General features: G+C 36.8%; 1 protein-coding gene across 2 annotated transcripts in view; it reads left to right on the top strand.

Moving 5' to 3' along the window:
* The window catches only part of LOC132282637 (protein ANTI-SILENCING 1-like), a 52,069-nt gene that overhangs the window by 25,209 nt on the left and 5,283 nt on the right, over positions 1-21,577 (top strand). For both annotated transcript variants that reach the window (XM_059784380.1, XM_059784381.1), the window contains 2 exons: positions 8,763-8,789; positions 14,543-14,635. In XM_059784380.1, coding sequence (XP_059640363.1) covers positions 8,763-8,789; positions 14,543-14,635 — 120 coding nt within the window. The remainder of the gene's footprint in view (positions 1-8,762; positions 8,790-14,542; positions 14,636-21,577) is intronic.

Here is a 21,577-nt window from a genome sequence, read left to right as displayed (position 1 = left end):
GAGACCTAAAGGGAGTTCACAAACTCAACGATAATATTCAATTTCTCAAAACTGAGTTCTCTAATTACAAAGGAGCCTTTAAATAGGCAAATTATTAAGCAAACCCTAAATCATAAAATTTTAACATTATCAAAATAACAATAAGCATAAATAAAACCCTAAATCACTAAAATTCCCAATTTTATTTCTCTTTCCCTCTTCTCCAAAAGTAATGTTGAAGCATGTGCAACTCATGTATTCGAATCATACCCCATTCCCCCATCAATTCTCCTTGGCTGAGAAGAACTCTTCTCCGAAGAGTAAAACGGCTCTAAATATCTCGGATCAAAGTGGTAGGACTCATTTGAAGTTAGATAATACATCAATTGTGAATCATTCTGACAATTAATAATATCCTTAATCCAATTCAAATGCTGACATGATGGGAGGACAAGTGTTGCTGTTGAAGAAAATGTAATTCCACCTATAAAAGCACAAGCTAAAAACACAAGAGGCTCAAAGATACCTCGGTTAGGCATCAAATACTCCATATGAAAAATTGGACTAATACTATTATCTGTTGACAAGTCAAATAAACATGCATTAGGTCCAAACTTATTGGTGATGTGGAAATGTTGAATACGTTGGGCTTCTAATGAATTGAAGGAGTTATAGGGATAATGTGGTTGTGGTAAACAAATTATAAGATAATCTCCTTCCAAGAATTTATGATTCCTATGATGAGCATATGCAAAAAAATTATAATTTTTATTACTCAAAATAATTTGTTGTCATATATCAGCATGAAGCTCATGGACATACTTGACAAAGGAATCAGAGATTTTAAATGAACAAGTATGTGGAGGCATAGGTGTTAGGTCAATGGGCTGACGAGGCAGAAAATCATATAGAAGACCAATTAACTAAACCATGATATACATACTCCATATTATGCAACAAGGAGTTTCCAATATGTACCTGTGCTCCCATAAGACATTGAATCAACTTTCCCATATTTCACACAACAATTTCAAATTTTCTTTCATTTTGAGGACAAAATGCGAAGGAAAATTTCAAATTGGTGCCCAAAAAAATCCAAAGTGTTTTCCAAAAATTACTTTTGTACTTAACATCCTTATTGGACATGATGGAAGTTGGTAACTCATAAAGAGTTATAATCTCTGCATCACTATCTTGATTTAACTCACTAGGTAATGACTCTCTCACTTGTGGTTTTAGTTCAAATGCATTAGATTGGACATGAAAAACTTCCTTAGACACTACTTTTTCTTCTTTTGCCAAGTTGTTTTTGTTATCACAAAGCTGAGGAGAGGATATATATTGTACCTTGGAGTCCCTTTCTAATGGCTTTGAAGGATTTAACTTGATATTTCGACCACGATACTTAAAGCTAGTCCCTTCCTAATGGCTTTACAGGATTTAACTTGATATTTCGACCATGATACTTAAAGCTATAGGTGTTCTCTCTACAACAATGAGTTACACATAAGTCACAGATCCATAGCTACATTCATTTGCAGGACATCACACCAAATTCCGTCAAAATGATCGCCCATTTGGATAGGAACTAAACATCTCTCTATGATTGGCAAGGAAGTCCTATTTATCCGAACTATCTTATATGGTTGAGGATGAGGCTCGGGTTGAAGCCTTATTCTGAGAACACCTGGTTCAGACATTGCATTTATCGAACTTCCTTTGTCAATGATGATTTGACAAACTTTCTCCATACATTTGAGAAATGTACAAAACAAGTTGGTATGCTTCCAATCATTTTTTCCTTGGAGAAGAGATGGAATGCACGTCAAAGCATTGTCGTGAGTATTGTATGTCCGATTTCTTATTTAGTCAAGGAATGGTCCAATTTTATTCTCAACATCTAAGTACTTAGGTGGAGAATACCTACATTCTAAGACTCGATTCAATTGAACAATTGGAGTTTTTATAAGATCATTGGTTCGGCATTCCTTAAATTTGGTTTCTCTCATTTGTCAAGTCTGAATGCCGATATATGACCCCAAATTAGATCGAATAAATTCAAATTGCAAATTATTTCAATACTCACACAAGAATAGAGATTCATGTAAGGTAAGTGATGCGAAGGCAGTATTGTGTGTGAACCAATTAATTTGATGCAAATAGATTAAGTGAAAAATAAGAGAGTGATGCATGTTCTAGTATGAACCTGTTGCAAATTCATTGGCTCAACAAATGGATAAAAGTACTTGGAACAATTCTCAATGAAGCATGTGTACCTTTACCGAGTCTGATTTGAGTGTCCATAGATGCGTGGAAGTGGCTCTGCGAGGTGTATGAGAGATAAATCCTGCTCCAAATATTTTTCCGAAGTTTCTTTTTTTTTTTTTTTTTTTTGGTTAGTCTACTGCTGAACAGGCTGAACTACTTTGTTGTGGCTCTGAAATTTGGTCTGATCTTTTGAACCGGGCTAAGCTTGGGTTGAATACTCAATCTGCTGCTTCCTGAAATGGGCTGGATCTAACAAATTTAAATTTGAGTTTGGTCAAATCTGGTTTATAAGGGAAACAAAATTTATCCTTACTAGGTGAACCCTTGAGGTAGCGAAGAACATGATGAGCTGCCTCAAGGTGAGGTGTACGTGGAGCATTCATAAACTGACTAATCACACTAACAGCGTAGGCAATATCCGGGCGCGCGAGAGATAAGTAAATCAGTCTCCCAACCAATCGTTGAAATCTTCCCACATCATCTAATGGGTATCCATCTACATCATTAAGCTTATGGTTCTGCTCAATGGGAATATCAATCAGTCTAGCTCCAAGCCTGCCTGTTTCAGCCAACAAATCTAACACATACTTCCATTGAGAAATGAACACCCCTTTCTTCGATCTACGCACCTCAATGCCAAGAAAGTATCTCAATGATCCGAGGTCTTTAACCTCGAACTTTGTCCCCAAGAATGACTTCATTTGACGAATCTCTTCTGGATCATTTACAGTGATAACAATATCATCAACATATACAATAAGAGTATGATCTGCCTAACTCTATGTGTACCCTACTCTTTTCATAGCACTGTTGAACCTCTCAAACCAAGTATGCGGTGACTGCTTTAACCCATATAAAGCTTTATTTAGCTTGCACACTAAATTCTGACCATTAGCAAGCTTAAACCCTGGTGGCATAGTCATGTACACTTCTTCCTCCATGTCACTATGAAGGAAAGCATTCTTTACATCCAGCTGATGAAGGACCAATTCAAATTAGCTACTAAAGAAAGAAGAACACGTATAGAGTTCATCTTGGCAACTGGAGCAAATGTTTCCAGATAATCAATTCCATAGGTCTGAGTGAAACACTAGAAGGAATAGATACAGAGGAGATACACGAAGTGAAAGCACAATATGTTGGAGATAAGGCATCTTAGGATACAAACTGAGATATGGTATGCTTTGTACAACTACGAACACCCTTACGATAGGCAATAGGGACATCAAGATCAACAGGAATGCTATTGGGAAAAGAATCAAGAGTATCAATGTCAACTGAGGAATTACCTGGATCGAGGGAGACTTCTTGGTCTGGGGTGAGTCAATAACTTGTTTTACTCTCCTAGTGTAGACAATTGGCTGTTTTCCCTGCTGCAAATCATTAGTGTTAGGAGGACTAGACATAGGCACCTCAATAAGAAGCTCCCCCTGAATGGGAACAGGCAAAGGAAGGGGGCGTTCCCTCTGAATGGACAACGGATTCTCTACCTGTATAGTAGTCTCCCCCTGTAAAGAATCTCGGTTAGTGGGAAAAAAAAGGAACAGACTTAAAGAATGTAACATCTATGGAGACAAAGTGATGATGAATGTGAACATAACAAACACAACTAAACACTTTCGAAGGGACAGTAAACTAGGCAGTGTCACGGTGTAAGACAGAGAAAGGGGATTGATACCCAAGAACCTTAGAAGGCATGCGATTGATAAGGTATGTAATTGTTAAGGTTGCATCAGCCCAATAACTTGTAGGCACTCCCATCCCAATTAGAAGAGAACGGGTCACCTCTGTAATATGACGATGTTTTCTTTCAGTTACACCGTTCTGTTGTGGTGTATCGACACAAGAGTTTTGATGGACAATCTCGTTATCAGCAAAAAAAGAGGCAAGACCACCATACATAAACTCTCCTCCATTATCAGATCGAAGGATTTTGAGGGGACAACCAAACTGAGTACATACCATACTATGAAAGGTTTTAAAAATGGAATGAACTTCATCTTTGGTTTTCATTAGATAAAGCCAAGTATATCGACTAAAGTCATCAACAAACACAACAAAGTAACGAAAACCAAGTAACGAAGTAGTAGATTCAGGACCCCACACATCAGAATGAACAAGCTGCAAAGGAGTTGTATTTTTATTAATACTAGTAGGATAAGAAACACAACATTGTTTGGCAAGAACACTTGTTTCACAATTTAACTCAAAAGATTCAACAAAAGCAAACTGGGGAAGCACATGGTTCAAAACAGGAAGAGCTAAATGACCTAGTCTATTATGCCATCGCATTAACAGATTTTTATTGACATTACTATTCCTAACACTAGATTGATTTGCAACATAATATGAAGTTCGCTTCGCGTTCAGCAAATACAAGTCATTGTCCTCACGTCCACTTTCAATCGTCTTCCCTGTGTCCAAGTCCTGAAACACATAGTGAGATGGAAAAAAGGTTACACTACGATTCAAAATTTTGTAATGTGATTGACAGAAAGGAGGTTATTGGTAAACTTTGGGACATGAAGGACAGAGGATAAGGTAAGATTAGGAGAGGTAGAAACAGTGCCCTTCCCCGCAATGGAGGTGAAGGTGCCATCAGCCACTCTAACCTTATCCTTACCAGAATATAAGCTGTACGAAGAAAAATCAGATGCCATACCAGTCATGTGATCAGTGGCTCCTGAATCAATGATCCAGGGTGGTCCACCAGATAATGTGGAAACTTGATGTACTGAATGAGAGGTACCTGTCTGAGCGAAGTTCGAGGTTGAAACGGAGGAATATTGTGCTAGTAGATGTCGGACAACATCAAGTTCAGCCTCGGACAAAGAACTCAGTGGCCCTGAGGAGTCATAATAAAGAGGCATGACTAGAAGCAGTCTCACGCTCTGCAGTATGTGCCGTAGATAACCCCCTAAAGCCTAGCATTCGCATTAGCAGGAGCTGGAATAGGGCGACCGTGTAGGTTCTAACATGTTTCCCTAGGGTGGCCCACAGTGATCACACCTCAACTTGCTTTTGTCAACCTGTTTCCTCCTTTTAAGGATTGGGCTTGTTCCATTGTTGTGTGGCAAGAGCAGACCTCTTAGATAATGGTACTTCTAGCTCAGGTCTAGTAGATACGGGTGCAGACATGGCCTCATTCTACTCTCCTCAGCCTGGATATACGAAAACACATCTCTAACAGATGTATTGGTTGGATATCTGCTTAACACTTGTACCCTGGCATGCTCGTATCTCGGATGCAGACCACCTAAGAACTCATAGATTCGATTCTTTTCTACTAGCATGAAATGCTTTAACATCACCTACACACACAGGTATGTAGTCTTAGTAGTGATCTAACTATTCCCATTTACCATGTAGCGTGTGGTAATATGTAGCAAGAGTGGTCTTCCTGCTTGAATCTTGAAATTTGTTGTTGGAGTTCATACAGTTTTGCAAAATTACCAACCAAGGAATACGTCTCTTCCACAACCGTCCATAGCTCTTTAGCTGTTTTCACAAACAGAAACCCTTTGCTGATCTGTGGCTGGATGGGCTGCAACAACCACGTCATAACTAGTGCATTATTTGCACTCCACTCTTTGAATGCAGGATCGCTCTTGGAGGGATACGCGACAGTCCCTTCGATATGGTCGGTCATCCTACGACTAGTGATATGCACACGAGCAGTTTGAGCCTCCTCCATATAGTTCGACTCATCCAGCCTAACAGTTGTAATGCAAAGGCCTGGATGGTAATCATTACTACCTTCCAATACTGGTGTCAGACTAGGAGAAGACCCAGCTTCTTTTGAAGTCACCTCTAAGCTAAACATTTTATCAAACAATTTATGGGTATACAATCCTCATAAACAAAAACAGCAACAAAATACGTAGAGAACCACCTCTCTCTAACACAAACTTCAACTAAAAAGATTACCGTCTTTTGAGATGCATAAAAAAACGACCACACAGTCACCACACAAACCCTAGAAAGCAACAAAGTAGACCATACCAGAATTGTGAACGACGAACCTGGAGCTTTACAAACCATGCTCTGATACCATGTTGACTTTATGATATAATCAAATCAAAAGTAAGTGATAAAGAAGAAGAAGAAAGCAGATGAGAGAAAGAGAAAGAGATGGGGAAAGAGAGAAAGAATGAAAGAATACTTTCATCCTTTCACCACATTCTATTTATAATAATAAGTTTATGAAATTACACATAAGCCCCAACATTATATAAGTAATAACAAATAAGCCCCTGACAACATGTTTTTGTATTTATCTTTGGTTGTGATGGGGCTTTTTGCTCTGGTTCCAAATGATACACTGATAACACTTGATACAAGATTGGAAATATAGAAATAGTGAAGATGGAATGGTACTACATGAAGGGGATGAGATGACAGACGAATGTGAGGCCAGATAGACTGAGAGGTTAAGAAGAATAAGAATTGGGTGTGAAGAAATAAATTTGGGAGGAAGAACTTGAATTCTCAATATTCAATAATGAAGTCTATGAAAAAAAAATACTGAAACGTATGCCTTATTTATAGGCAGAGCAAATCCTAAGGAAACACGAGCTTATTCGACTTAGCCCTGTTTGGAATTCATTCTTTATGTGATGATGGTTTGTGTGAACCAGTGGTTGTGATGGTGTCTCCGATGATGAAGAGAGTTGAACAATTTTGCTAATGAGGGGATGTTAGCAGAGATCAGGGTCACTGGGTGTTGGTAAAAATGTTTGGAGTTAGGTTTTGTTCGGTTGTGATTGGGTTTTAGGGCTGCTGTGGCAGAGATGAGAGAGGTTGAGATGTACAATAATGGTAGGGCTAAGCAATTGAAGGATAAATAAATCTGGAACAATATGCTCTAAATTCGGTTTTTTCGTTGTGATATGGTTTCACTTTTTGATGATTGATTATTGATTTTTGCATATCAATAATTCTCTCCCAAACTATTCTTTTACCTCTTCTACTTCTCTCTCTTCTCGTTCTACATTAAGGCCTCTAGTGTGAGGGCAAACACAAGTTAGGAGACCATGTGGAAATGACTTGATATTACTATTAACGCAAAGGAAATGACATAATTGGTGATTATCAAACCAAGGTTGAGAGTGAGGCACATTGTATCAAAGTGGTAGAGGTGACTTTAGTAATGATAAGGATGAAAATTATTATTGAGATGAGCCTAGTAGTGTCAAAGTTGGGATATACAAGAAGAATATCTAACGGGGGATACTAGTGCCAATGATAGTATGATGTCATTGTACTTATCCAAGAAGAAATGGAAAAGGAGAGCATGATGTCAAGTTGGATGATACCCTTACTAGAAGAGGAAGGGTAGTCCTTGCATCAATGTCATGACAGTGGAGAACTTCATGGATGAAGTGAATACCTTAGGCATAGGGCTCGTGTATGCTAAGAAAATTCCATGATAGGCTAAATGGCAATGAATCATACTGTCGGCTTGGGTGAGGGCCGTTACTACTATGGTTTCCTCCTGGGTGCCAACACATTCTCAGAGAGTGATGATGTTTATAAATTGTGTTATGTGGATTCCTGTAGTTCTGCAACAAAGGCCTCAAAGAAAGTGGTGTTGATGGTGGTACCGTAGTAAGAATAATTCCATGATAGGCTTAATGGCAATGAATCATAGCAAAAATTGCATTTCAATGAAATGGATTGTATGTGCCTCCTTGCTAGCTGTATGTTTGCTTGATTGTTGGACCATCATTTAATCTGCAGTAAAGCATAGTTGTAACGGTCCTCACCTTAGCCGACACAATATTGTTCGCTTTTGGCTCCCCCAATCCAGAGAATTCCGAGGAGGTCACCCATTTTGGTACTACTTCAGGTTAAACACGCTTAACTCTGGCGTTCTAATAGGTTTACGGCCATTACAGCTTTAAAATGTGTTGTGTTATAGAAGGGTGATGAACCTACATATATGGGGGAATTGCTCACACACGTAGCTAGCACTAGAGCCTTTTTTCTCATAGTCCTGCTCCTACCCATCGAGCTTCACAATTCCACCCCCATGGGGATCCCAATGTCCCCGTCGGCACACTTCTGGTTGGTCAAGCTCTTATACCATTTGTAACGGCCCTCACCCTAACCGACACAATATTGTTCGCTTTTGGCTCCCCCAAACCAGGAATTCCCAGGAGGTCACCCATCCTGGTACTACTACTCTAGGTTAAGAATGCTTAGCACCGAAGTTCTTATAGGTTCACAGCCATCACGGCTTTAAAACGCGTCATGTGATAGAATGGTGATGAACCTACATATAGTACTTCACTCTTCCCCACCGACCCTCACAATAGTAGTGTCTTGGGCATTTTAATTCTGCTAGTTTTTGATCTTGCCGAATCCTTATATGCATCAGGCAAATGCTTGTGTATTATGTTAATGATATTATGCGCATTGATAATGTGTAAATATTTGCTTTTTTGCTTTGTTGTCAAAAGTTATCTAGATAAATGATGATTCTAACATATCTATATTTTTCGTTGTGCTTGCAGGATAAAAGCAAATGGTTTAGGGCTCTTGTAAGTATTTGTTCCCCGACCACATTATATTAATTATGCTTTTCCTTTTGGCATCAGTATTTGCTTCCATACGCAATAAGTATCAATATGGATGATGATTTTTATGGTTTTTTACATCTTGTGATAATTGACAATTTGGTTTCACGTTGGCTCAAAGCATCTGAATCTTTAGTTTGGCTATAATGTTCTACTTTTATGATCTGATTCTTTATTTATTTATAGGTTGGTTTGTATATTTTAAGTTGTAAAAAGGGATAAATAGTTATATATTGTAGGAACATGCAGATTAGTTAACTAATTAGTGGTACTTGATTACTTAATTTTTCATCAGGTACCTATTTTTCCTATAGTGTGGTTAAATGAGTGCCTTAAATTTACATTTATGTATCACACACACACACACACACACATTCTACTGTAATGATTCCCTCCCCCTCTGGGCTAGGAGCAGCGGAACCAATTTCAGAACTTCTGATGTCAGGATGTGCAAGAAAAAATTAGACTTCAACACGGGGTAGTTAGATTTTTGTTGATGAGCCAAAGGAACTCAAAATTGAGCATATTAATATATCATTGTATTGAGTCGTCTTTCATGACAGATAAAAATCCACACAATATTCCAAGTTTTGGTGATTTAGAAAGGCAAATGGGTCTAATTCTGATAGTATTTTCAATCACCAATCTGGGTTTTGATTCCAAGCCCCGTCGCAACGGTCTTAAAGGGGGTTTGGTATAAATAAAGCACAATTTTACATTTGAAAACACTTTATAACACATCCAAAAGTTATCCAAGTCCTTTGGTGTCGAGAACTTTAATACTAAGATTTATTCAGGCTATTCAACCACTTACCTTGTCATAATGTATGCGATCCAAGTTGATCAAAACCGTTAATTTTGTGGTGGTTTGTTATCTACATGTGATCGTTGAGTAAAGTTTTCAATTAAGCCTCTATTAAGCAAATCAACATGCTCATGAACATCGTCCAATTCCGGATTGCCTTTATTGGGTGCCTTTTACTCGGGGGAGATTCGAGGTTCGGTCCTTTTTTTGTTGCCTTTCGGGTTTCTCAGGGGTTGATTTTCCTAGGAGGATAGTGTGGCGTTCGAAGGCTCCCCAAAAAGTGGCATTTTTTGTTTGGATTGCAGCTTGGGGCAAGATTCAACCTTGGAACGAGAAGGCAGATTACAGTTAATTGGTGCTGCATGCGGAAAAAGGATGGCAAGCCGGTGGATCACTTGTTGTTGCATTGCCCCGTGGCTCACGATTGCTGGAGTATGATCTTTGCTTGTTTGGCATGCAGTGGGTTATGCCCCGGATGGTGAGAGGTTTAATGGACCCTTGGAGAGGGTGTGTGGTGAGTTCACACGCCCCCCTATGTGTTTGGTGGTGCATTTGGAAGGAGAGAAATAACAGATCTTTTGATGGAGAGGAGTTTCCCATAGGAATTTTGAAATTTCGTATTATTAGTTTCATTTTTTGTTGGGGTATGGGCAGATATTGTACATCTATAGAGGAGATTGTTGACTTTCTGGCCTCTTTAGGTCCTAAGGATCCCTCTTTTGGCTTTGGCTTAGGCCTCTGTGTATTCTTGGGATGCGTTCCCCTTTTGAACGCTTTCTATACTATACTTATCCAAATATATATACACACACACACACACACACACACACTCATAAACTCAAATAGACCCAAACCATTTTAAAAGAATTCCAATTACAACTTGTGTATCAATGGGAAATTGCCAACATAATGAATCTAGGTCCTAGCAATGATCCTCTTTGGCAATTATGTCATAAAACTAAGTTCGAATATGCCAGACAACCTAACGAGGGTAGAAAATTCAATTATATCAATGTGTGGAGAAATATTTTTAAGACGAAGACCAAATTAATATTTGTCTGCAGGTAGTTGCTTTTCAAATATGATTATTAATGCTCCAAAAACAACATGACGGTGTGCACTTAAAAGTCCTTAGATTCTATTAATTATTCTGACAAACTATGTGTGTAAAAGAAATTGGATTTTCTCACAAATCTCTATGTTTAATTATGTGTATGTGTCAGAAAAAGTTAAAATATATTGGTATCTTCTATATGTTTAAAACTTGTATTCCGAAGATCCTTTGTATAGGGTTTAGAAACACCCCCTTTTTCATTGAATAATTGGGAAACTTTTAAATTGTTCTTTTGTGATTTAGAAACATTATTGGACGTAAGAACTATTACTTTTTGCTCTAGCCTTATTGATTACTTGTAGTCCAAGTTCGAGTACCAGTGGTCATCTCTCTGGAGTGTTTTTCACTGTTCACAATTTTACAGACGGTTTGACTTTCGGGTTTTAGTTTATGAGCCAAATAAATCCAAAACTCTGTGAATCAGATATTGTTGGAAAATTTATCATGTGTGCTTTTGAGACATATGAAGATCAACATTAGATTCCAAGTTTTTATGCCTCTAAAAAACAATAGGTCAAATTCTGAGAGCATTTGATCCCTGATGAGGGTATCAATTCCAAGTGCACTCATAACTTGCTCAAAGGTACTGTAGACCGTATAAAACCCATTTTAACAATTATAAATACTCGACAACAGATTTTAATGTTATCCAATTTCACCGATCAACTAAGTCTACAGTACTATGGTTGACTCGGTCATGCTTGTCCTAATGCTTGTGATCAAGTTGAACATTGATTTCATTTCACCTTGCAATCGCCATGAAACTTTTGTGTAGTTGCTTATTGAAGTTCTTAATCACATCTATCTCAAGCAAAAACTAAAACCATTTGATCAATTAGAATGCTGAAATTGCGAACATAGTTATTCTATATCGTAACACATTTTTATGTAAGAAAGACAACCATATTTTCCATCTGATGGCAGTTACAGGACATGTATATGATTCCGACATAATTATTGTTTAATTTTTGGTATATAATTTTAGTTAAGAGTCCAGTGAATCATGAATTACTTACTATTTAGAGTTGGTAATTAGTTGCACAAAGCTGGCCAATTCTCAATGTGGTTTGGATATCTGAATTGAGTTGAGGTTGAACTTTTATTTTCTTTTTGCAATATTTGCTGTTGTTTATAAATATGGTTGGAAAAGAATAATTTTTGGAACATTTGACCACTATTACTGCTAATTCAGCTGATTTAGAAACAAGGTTTGAAAGCTCGGTGATAGTTCATATTGGGTAATTAAAATCGTTGGAAGAAAATGCTATTCAAATTGACTGGTTGGTTCTGATTTGGCTTTCAATCCTTTGAGGATATCTGCGTTTCATGGTGATAGTGAGCAGGGTTAGATCTGTAGGCAGAATACAGTTTGTTAGTTTTGTTCTTTTTAAACCAGTGGAGCAAAGTCCAACCTTATTTTTTTATTTATCAAAAAAAAAAGTCCAGCCTTATTTTTAAAGGACATTGCGACATCTGTCAACTGAGATAGTGGAATGTGCAGCCAAATCACTCAGTGAGTCTCAGACTAAGAATGTGTGAAGGAATTTGAGAATTTAGTGCACCCCTTCTGCTATTTTCCTTTATTCTGCATCTGATTACTTGTTTTGAGTCTTTTGACCTTGAGTTTAAATATGAACAAATGGTTAGTGTGAACTGGTTATGGGTGTGTCCGGGGTTTTGTATGATCTGCTATTGTAGTTCCCAAACTGGTTGTTGTGTCATTCCTATTGTTGCTATTCATTTCTTATTATCTTTATTCTCATCTTATTTGCCATTTTATTGAAATTTCATGAGAGGTTTGACAATTGTATCTGTGAATGATTTCTATTAGTCACTGTATGCCAGCAAGATCATTGATGAACACTTACTTTTTATGGTTGTATATTACTTTTTATGCTCGTATATTTGTGTCAGCATGCTTTGAATTCTTTCATCTTCCTAATTTTCATCTTGTTATTTTCGTGAATGGTTCTTCTCCGCTGTCTAATTATAATAAATGTTCTTAGCATGTAAGAGATTTTGTCTTTTTTATATTCTTAACTCTTTACTAGCTTAATAACAAACGAATTCTTTTATATGTATTTAGGCTAGCTCTTAGAATGACTTTCCTATTGTTGGCTTGTTAGATACTTGCAGCATGCCTATATGAAATATACTGTATATACCATTTCTTTTGTTTGTAAAAATCAGTTTGCAATGGAAGCAGCAAAGATATTTTTGGTCTTATCTATACTATTATTAAATGTGCAGAGAGTTTCAGTATTTCAGTATTTATTTATTAATATAAACAAATATTTATTAATTGATAAAAAGGGTTTCTATTAGAGAAGGATATATTCAAAGAAAATAAAATAATTTCTATAAAACTCTACCACAAATTACCTATTTTATTTTGTATAAAACTTTACCACAAATTACCTATTTTATTTTCTATAAAACTCTATCATATATAACCTATATATATATATTAGATCAGGCTTGTGGTGTGCTTATTTTTTCTTTTCTCTTTATAATTGGTCTCGTAAGTTTTTTCTTTACTTTTTCTTTTTATAAGCATTATTATTATGTTATTTTACTTTTGTTTTGTTTTTATTTTTTTCTTTCTAATTGATGTTTAGAAGTCGTTGATTTGTTTTATTTTTATTTTCTCTTTCTAATTGATGTTTCTATAAATGTTTAGAAGTAGTTGATTTTTTTTCTTCATTTTTTTATTTTATTATTTTTGGTTCATTCTTAATTTATTATTATTTTGAGTCATTATTGGTATTTTTTTTTTTTTTCTTTTTTAAGAAGTATCATTCGTCTTTTTTCTTTTTTCTTTAGTTTTTATTTTTATTTTACTCTTTGTAAGTTTGCTTTGGATGGTTCAAAATTTGTTATTCTTAATTTGTTGTATTGAGAAGGTTGGATTGTTTTTTTTTTTTTTTTACTTTTCCTTTTTAGAAGCATTATTAGTATTTTTTTCTCTTGTTTTATTTTTATTTTTCTCTTTCTAATTGATGTTTAGAAGTAGTTCGTTTGTTTTATTTAATTTTTCTCTTTCTAATTGATGTTTAGAAGTAGTTGATTTTTGAAGTTTACTTTGAATTGTGATTTTTTTTCTTTTATTTTATTATTTTTTATTTTTGGTTCATTCATAATTTATTATTATTTTGAGTCATTATTTTCATTTATTTTTCTTTACTTTTTATTTTTCAAAAGTATCATTTTTTTATTGTATTTATCTATTTATTATGAGTTTTTTAATAAAAGGAAATCTAATTAGACAATGATATATTTAAAGAAAATAAAATAATTTTTATAAAACTTTGTCACAAATGACAAATTATTTTATAAAACTCTACCACAAATTATCTATTTTATTTTTTATAAAACTCTATCACATTAGACAATGATATATTTAAAGAAAATATATAATAATATAATAATACATATAAATAAAATATAAAAGTGTAAAGAATTTTAGCATTTCAATATTTATTTTTTAATATAAAAAAATTTATTAATTAATTTTAAAATAAAACTCTATCACATATAACCTTTGTATTTATCTATTTATAAAATCTAATTAGATAAGGATATATATAAATAAAATAAAATAATTTTTATAAAATAATTAAAAAATATATGCAAAGAAAAATTCGATAAGTTACAAAACATTCATCACGTGCATCGCACATGCCTTTTACTAGTGTGTGTGTATATATATATATATATTGACATTGCTGACATCTCTGGTGCAAGTATTCATCTATTAGCTTTTTCGTTTAATATTTGTTTTTGTTAAACTCATTTCAGCCTTTTGAGGAAAGAATGAAGAATGCTCATGAGCAAGGTACACTTGTATTGCTTCGAAATGTGGATCCAGAATATACCTCTGCAGAAGTTGAGGTAACAATTGTTCCGTTGCAAGTATTCTCTATATATATTGTATTTTGTTTCTTACTGTTTGCTGTTTAGTGCTTATGGAAAATTCTAGTAAACAAATGTAATTATGATCTTATTATTACATTGTAATTATTCCTTTGTATTTTTGATTGCATACCTACGTAAAAATCCTTTGTATTTTCGATTGAATACCCCTATGTAATATTGTGACAATTATAAAATGTTGTTTGACCCCAAGAAAATGCTGTTGAGAATTGTGTCAAATACTTACTGTTTAGACAGTTTGTACAGATTTGTAATTGTATTCCTTATGGTGCGTGTGAAGTAAGTTTGGAGTCTTGCGGACATGCACTTATTGGCATGAGCATTAGCATTTATGTTGTAGATCCAAGTGGTAATATCAAAGCTCTTGGCTATGTTGTTGAGAGGTCATGGTCAATTCCAAGAGGTTCCAAACTTGCAATTCACAAAACTGTGATAGCTAGCAGTGTTGAGATGTAAAATTATTGGTTTTGTATGTTCTTGTCTGATGAATGCATGAAAGGTGGTTATTTATTACTTTTAAATATGTGATACAACACTAAACAGAAGTTTTCATTATGTTTTTTTTAGAAGAATTTACTTTCTGCATGTTTTTTAGTTGTTAGAGGGCCTTCTTTTAACCCCACATGAAAATGGTGGGGAATTGTTTGCAAAAACATATATGGGTTAACCCATATATTCTAGGTTGCTACGAGTACTGTCCGTATGGATGGCAATTTGTGTCAATAGGTTGTGTTTGTGTCATATTCAGATAAGGGTAGTCCAGTGTACGAGTTAATTGAACATGACATGTTTAACAAACAGTTAGCACGAAGCTACTCATGTAACTCATTTAGTAAATGGGTAGTAGCACCACGCTCCATTTAACAATCTATTTCCTGAATGTAACAAAAATATTAAAATCTTGAATTAAATTTTTTGAAATAACTAAATGTTTCATTTTATCTCATTAAATCACACAAACATCAACGTAGGTTTTCACTATATTATGCAAATATAAATATATTACCCACTATTTAGGAAACAAATATATATATTACCTATTGCATAGGTTGAAACATGTTATGGGTCATATAATTAATTAAATGCATCAATTCAGGTTAAACATGTTTAGTCCCCAAACCTGAGCCCTTTTTTCCCTTTTCTTTTTTCCTTATAAAATTGTTAATTGGGTAGACACGATTATTGCTCAAACAAAGATCAAGTTTAGCACAATCCTGCTAATTTTGGATTCATGTCGTGTTGACAGTTGTATCAATTTTTGCCAATCCTGGCTATGAATATAAAGAAATCCCTTCAAATTTTGCCTACCCTCGCTATGAGAATAAAGGAATTCTTTCAACTACAAAGTCCAAACTATTCTTAAAAAGTTGTATTGTCCTCTCAGCATATATAGCACGCTGTTGTATATTAAATTGTTAGTATCAATAATTTAGTGAATTTTGTAGGTTGAAAATTTAGTGAAAGTAGTTTACTATTAATATATTCTAATAGTTGCTGTTAGTTTGTTGGATTATTTATGTTTTACATTTAGCTTTTAACTTTTTAAATAGTTACTGTTACGTTACGCTGACTGTCCAAATGTCTAGTATGACATCATGTTTTAATGCAAACCAGTAATTATAATTTCCAAAGTTATAAATATAATTTAATTAATATGTCTAATATAGTAAATTAGCAAAAAAAAAATATTTAATATAATATACTATTATGACAAACGCAACGAACTCAACTTGAACCAAGAATCATGACAGAAATTAAACACGCCACACAAAGATTTATACGTGGTTTGGCAACAGTCTCCGTCCACGGTTGGGACCCGGAGAAAGTTTTCATTGTATAAAATCGGAGATTACAAGTTTTCAGCCCTTCACTCTGTTTCTGTACGAATATCAGTGTCTCTCTTCTTCACCACTTCAAACCCTAAGCGCCCTTATATATCGGGCTACAAGAGACTAATTTGGGTGCACGACCCATGACCAAAAAAAGGGTCAAAATTTTTCCTTTGGGGCAAGTCCCCGACCCTCATCCAACGGGTCGTCGGGTTATAAGCTGGTTGCACCAAATTCGGGCCACAATATCACAAATCTCCACCTTGGCTTGAATTATGCCAAGCTCCACAATCTCCAACTACTCCTTTCGCCGCCTCCACATGCCCCTAAGGGCGTTAGCAACTGCAAGTACCAATCAAGACTAGACAATGTCTGAACTTGAGTGTAGGAATGACCTTAGTCATCATATCTGCTGGATTCTCTGCTGTCCCAATCTTCCTCACTACAATAGCACCCTGTGCAACCACATCTTTGATGAAGCAAAACCTGACATCAATGTGCTTGGTCCTCTCTTGGAACAAATGATTTTTAATCAAATGTATGGCACTCTGGTTGTCGCAAAACAAACTCAAATCATCCTACTGCAAGCCCAAATCACCAACTAAGCCTCTTAACCATATAACTTCCTTCACTGCCTCTGTAGCTACCATGTACTCAGCCTCAGTAGTAGACAATGCAACTATGGGCTGCAAAGTCGACTTCCAACTGATCACACTCCCACAAAGAATGAAGACATACCCTGTCAAGACCTCCTCGTAACAAGATCTCTAGCATAATCCGAATCAACATATCCAGCAACATGTGTCGCTGCCTCTGTCATAGACTAACCCCTCTATCATAAACTAACCTAACATCTGCAGTGCCTCGCAAGTATCGTAATATCCACTTCACAGCCTGCCAATGGACCTTCCTAGGTTTATCCATGTATCTTCTCATTACACTAACTGCATGTGAAATGTCTGGCCTAGTGCACACCATAGCATACATAAGGCTACCAACTGCACTAGCATAAGGAACACGAGACATATGCTCCACATCCTCCTCGGTCTGTGGTGACAATCGTGCTGAAAGTCTAAAGGAGTACTCACAGGTTTTGATGCCTGCATACCAAAGCGTTCCAGCACCTTCTCAATGTCTTTCTCCTGTGACAAATACAATCTGCCTGCTCCTCTGTCCCTGTGAATTTCCATTCCCAATATCCTCTTTGCAGCACCAAGATCCTACTAAGCTGAGCCTTCAACATGTTGATTTCAGACATGTTCTTGCAAGCTATCAACATGTCATTAACATACAGTAACAAGTACAAATACGAACCATCTGAGAGCTTCTTGTGATACACACAATTGTCAGACTTACTCCTACAGTAGCCATTCCCAACCATAAAGGTGTCAAATCGCTTGTACCACTGTCTAGGAGACTGCTTCAGCCCATACAAGGACTTCTTTAGTAGGTAAACATGATCTTCCTTTCCTGGAATCTCAAACCCCTTAGGCTGATGCATATAAATCTGCTCTTCCAACTCACCATGCAAGAAAACAGTCTTGACATCAAGCTGCTCAAGCTCCAAGTCATACAGAGCAACCATAGCAAGTAACACCCGGATTGAGCTATGTTTCACCACAAGAGAAAACACTTCATTGAAGTCCACCCCTTCCCTCTGTGTATAGTCCTTCGCCACCAAGCGTGCCTTGTGCCTCGCATCTTCCACCCCTGGAATTCCTTCCTTCTTCTTGAAGACCCGTTTACAGCTCACAATTTTCTGGCCCTTACGCTTTTTAACTAGCTTCCAAGTCTGGTTCTTATTAAAAGACTCAAGCTCTTCACTCATGGCAAATGACCACTGTGCTGACTCTCCACCTGTGATGGCCTCATGATAAGTACACGGCTCATCAATATCCTCTGCCACACTAAGTGCATAAGCAACTGAATCAGCATTTGAAACCCATACTTCTTAGGTGGCCTAATATCCCTCCCAGGCCTGTCTCTAGCCACACTATACTGCTGCAACTGTGCATCTCCCTCAGCCCGAAACTGCAACTGCTTATGAGTCAACCGTATAGGACTATCCCTGAATCAAATACCTCTTGTGGAGTAAGCATCGTAGACTCATGAAAGGTCACATCCCTGCTAACAAGTATCTTCGCCACTGGGCACCATAATCTGTATCCTTTGACCCTTGGCTGATAACCAAGAAATATGCATTTCTTAACCCTCGATTCAAGCTTCCCCTCATTCACATGAGCATACGCTAGACACGCAAATATTCTCAGATTACTGTAACTAGCAGGAGAACCAGACCATACCTCTAAAGTCTTACAGTCGATAGCAGTCAATGGAGACTGGTTTACCAAGTAACTAGCTGTATACACAGTTGTAGCCCAAAACACTTTATCTAACCCTGTATTGGGCAACATACACCGTGCCCTCTCTAATAGCGTTCTTTTCATCCGTTCTGCAACTCCATTCTGTTGCGGAGTCTTCCTCACTGTGTGGTGACTCACAATCTCGTGAGTCTTGCAAAACTCATTATATTCTCCATCACAAAATTCCGAGCCATTGTCCGTCCTCAAGTGCTTGTCTGCTTCTCAATCAAAGTCTTCCATTGCTTGAATATAACAAAAGTCTCATTCTTGTGTTTCAGAATATAAACCCAAACTTTCTGAGAAAAGTCATCAATCAACGTCATCATATATCTATCACCACCATGTGAAGTAATTTGAGAGGGACCCCAAAGATCAGAATGAATATAATCCACCGTACCCTTGGTGCTGTGAATTCCTGTACTAAACTTCACTCTGCACTGCTTCCCGAAGACGTAATGCTCACAGATATCCAGCTTCCCAGTTTTCTGACCACCAAGCAAACTCTGCGTACTCAGAATACCCATCCCCCTCCACTCTTATGCCGAAGCCGCATATGCCACATTCTGGTAGTATCTGAATCCGGATCCGAGGACGATACAGCAACTGAACCCGTGATTGTGCTACCCTGTAGAGCATATAAACCATGCTTCTTCAGTCCCTTCATCACCACAAGAGCACCCTTGGAAACCCGAATAGCTCCACCTCCAGCCTTATAAGTGCACTCGATGGAATCCAACATACCCAGGGAAATCAAGTTCTTTTTCAGTTCTGGTACATGCCTGACATCAGTTAGTGTCCTCACTATGCCATCATTCATCTTGATTCGAACTGTACCGGTACCTTCAACATTGCACACTGCATCATTCCCCATCAGAACTTCCTTTCCATCAATAGATCAATAAGAGGTAAACCAATCCCTGTTTGGACAAGCATGAAATGAGCAACCCGAATTAAGAATCCATTAATCGCAAGAGCTGCCGACTGAAATTGTGAGAACATTACCACTATCTGAATCATTATTCTCTGCAATAGCCACACTTTCAACTTCAGAGGATTTTATCTTTCCCTTCTTATGCTCCGGACAATCCTTTTTGAAGTGCCTTTCCTTGTGACAGATGAAACATCTCAACACCTTCGGTTTGTTCTTAGACTTAGAACGACCTTTGCTGCCAGACCCTCCCTTCTGATTCGTTCTCCTTCTAACAAATGACCCCTCAGCCGAACTTTCTGTATTGCCCTCAAACGCCCTTTTTTGCAACTCCTTATAATTCAGAGTTGCTTTCACGTCTTCCATGGACAAAGCAGTTCTTCCATACATCATTGTATCGACAAAGTTCTCATATGAGGGTGGTAGAGAATACAACAGAATAATAGCCTGATCTTCATCCTCTATCTTGACATCAAGATGGTTATACTATATCTTGACATCAAGAATAATTGCCTGATCTTCATCCATGATTATACTGTTTACCTCGTCAAGATGGTCTTTCAGAGACGAACCTTCGTGCATCTGAAGAGTGAACAACCGCTTCTTTAGATATAAGCGATTCGCAAGAGACTTCGTCATGTATCGAGACTCCAACTTCTGCCACAGCCCATCCGCCGTAGTCTCTCCAGGAAAACCTCGTTACTCAAGCACAACAAGATTGTACTGTTTGCCTTCTCCATAACCTCATCTTTATCCTCGGATCTTTTCTGGCAGTGCATCCTTACCCTTCAACGCCTTGGATAACCTTTGTTGAACCAACAAAGCCTCCATCCTAACCCGCCACAGGTTGAAATCGTTTTTGCCATTAAACTTCTTGATTTCCAGAAACTTAGACGACATCCCTGCTTTGAATCGAAAAGCTCTGATACCAATTGGTTATGACAAACGCAACGAACTCAAATTGAAACAAGAATCACGACAGGAATTAAACACGCCACACAATGAACACAAAGATTTATACGTGGTTCGGCAACAGCCTACGCCCACGGTTGGGATCCGGGGAAAGTTTTCAAAATCAGAGATTACAAATTTTCAGTCCCTCACTCTGTTTCTGTACGAATATCAGTCTCTCTCTTCTCCACCACTCCAAACCTTAAGCGCCCTTATATATCGGGCTACAAGAGACCAATTAGAGTCCACGACCCATGAGCAAAAAAGGGGTCAAAATTTTCCGTCAGGTTATAAGCGGGTCGCGGCACCAAATTCAGGCCACAATATCACATATACGATCTATATCGCTCATATATTGATAATAGATTATGGTATATATTTCAAACACTTAAATGTCAATATCTTGCTGTACTATATAAATTATGTTATATATCAATAAAATGTATCATTGAGCTGATCAAATATATTTATGATAAAAAGAAAAATGAAATAATAAAAATAATCTGAATAAGTGAATTTTATTGAGCTTGTGGGAAAACGTGTTTAATGACTTGTATTCTATACGTGTATAGTTAGCTATTTAGGAAATTCTGTAACAACCTGTATTCCTAGAATTAGGCCGATTCTGGAACAGCTGTATTCCTAGAATTAGGCTGATTTAGTTAGTTTTCTATTCTGTTAGAATATCCCATAAGTCATGGGATCTGATATAACCTAGTTAGTTTTCCTTTTTCTGCTGCTAGGGGTTGATATATATAGCTAACATTTTGTGTATTATTCATCATCAATGAAGGAAATTCTTTTCTCAGTTTGTGTCAGAGCTGATTAA

Source organism: Cornus florida, unplaced genomic scaffold, assembly GCF_030987335.1.
Source record: "Cornus florida cultivar Cherokee Brave unplaced genomic scaffold, ASM3098733v1 CherokeeBrave_3.0.0_Hap2_Chr11, whole genome shotgun sequence".
Lineage (NCBI taxonomy): Eukaryota > Viridiplantae > Streptophyta > Magnoliopsida > Cornales > Cornaceae > Cornus > Cornus florida.
Note: the sequence above shows the minus strand (reverse complement) of the source record. Positions and strands in the feature narration are given on the sequence as shown.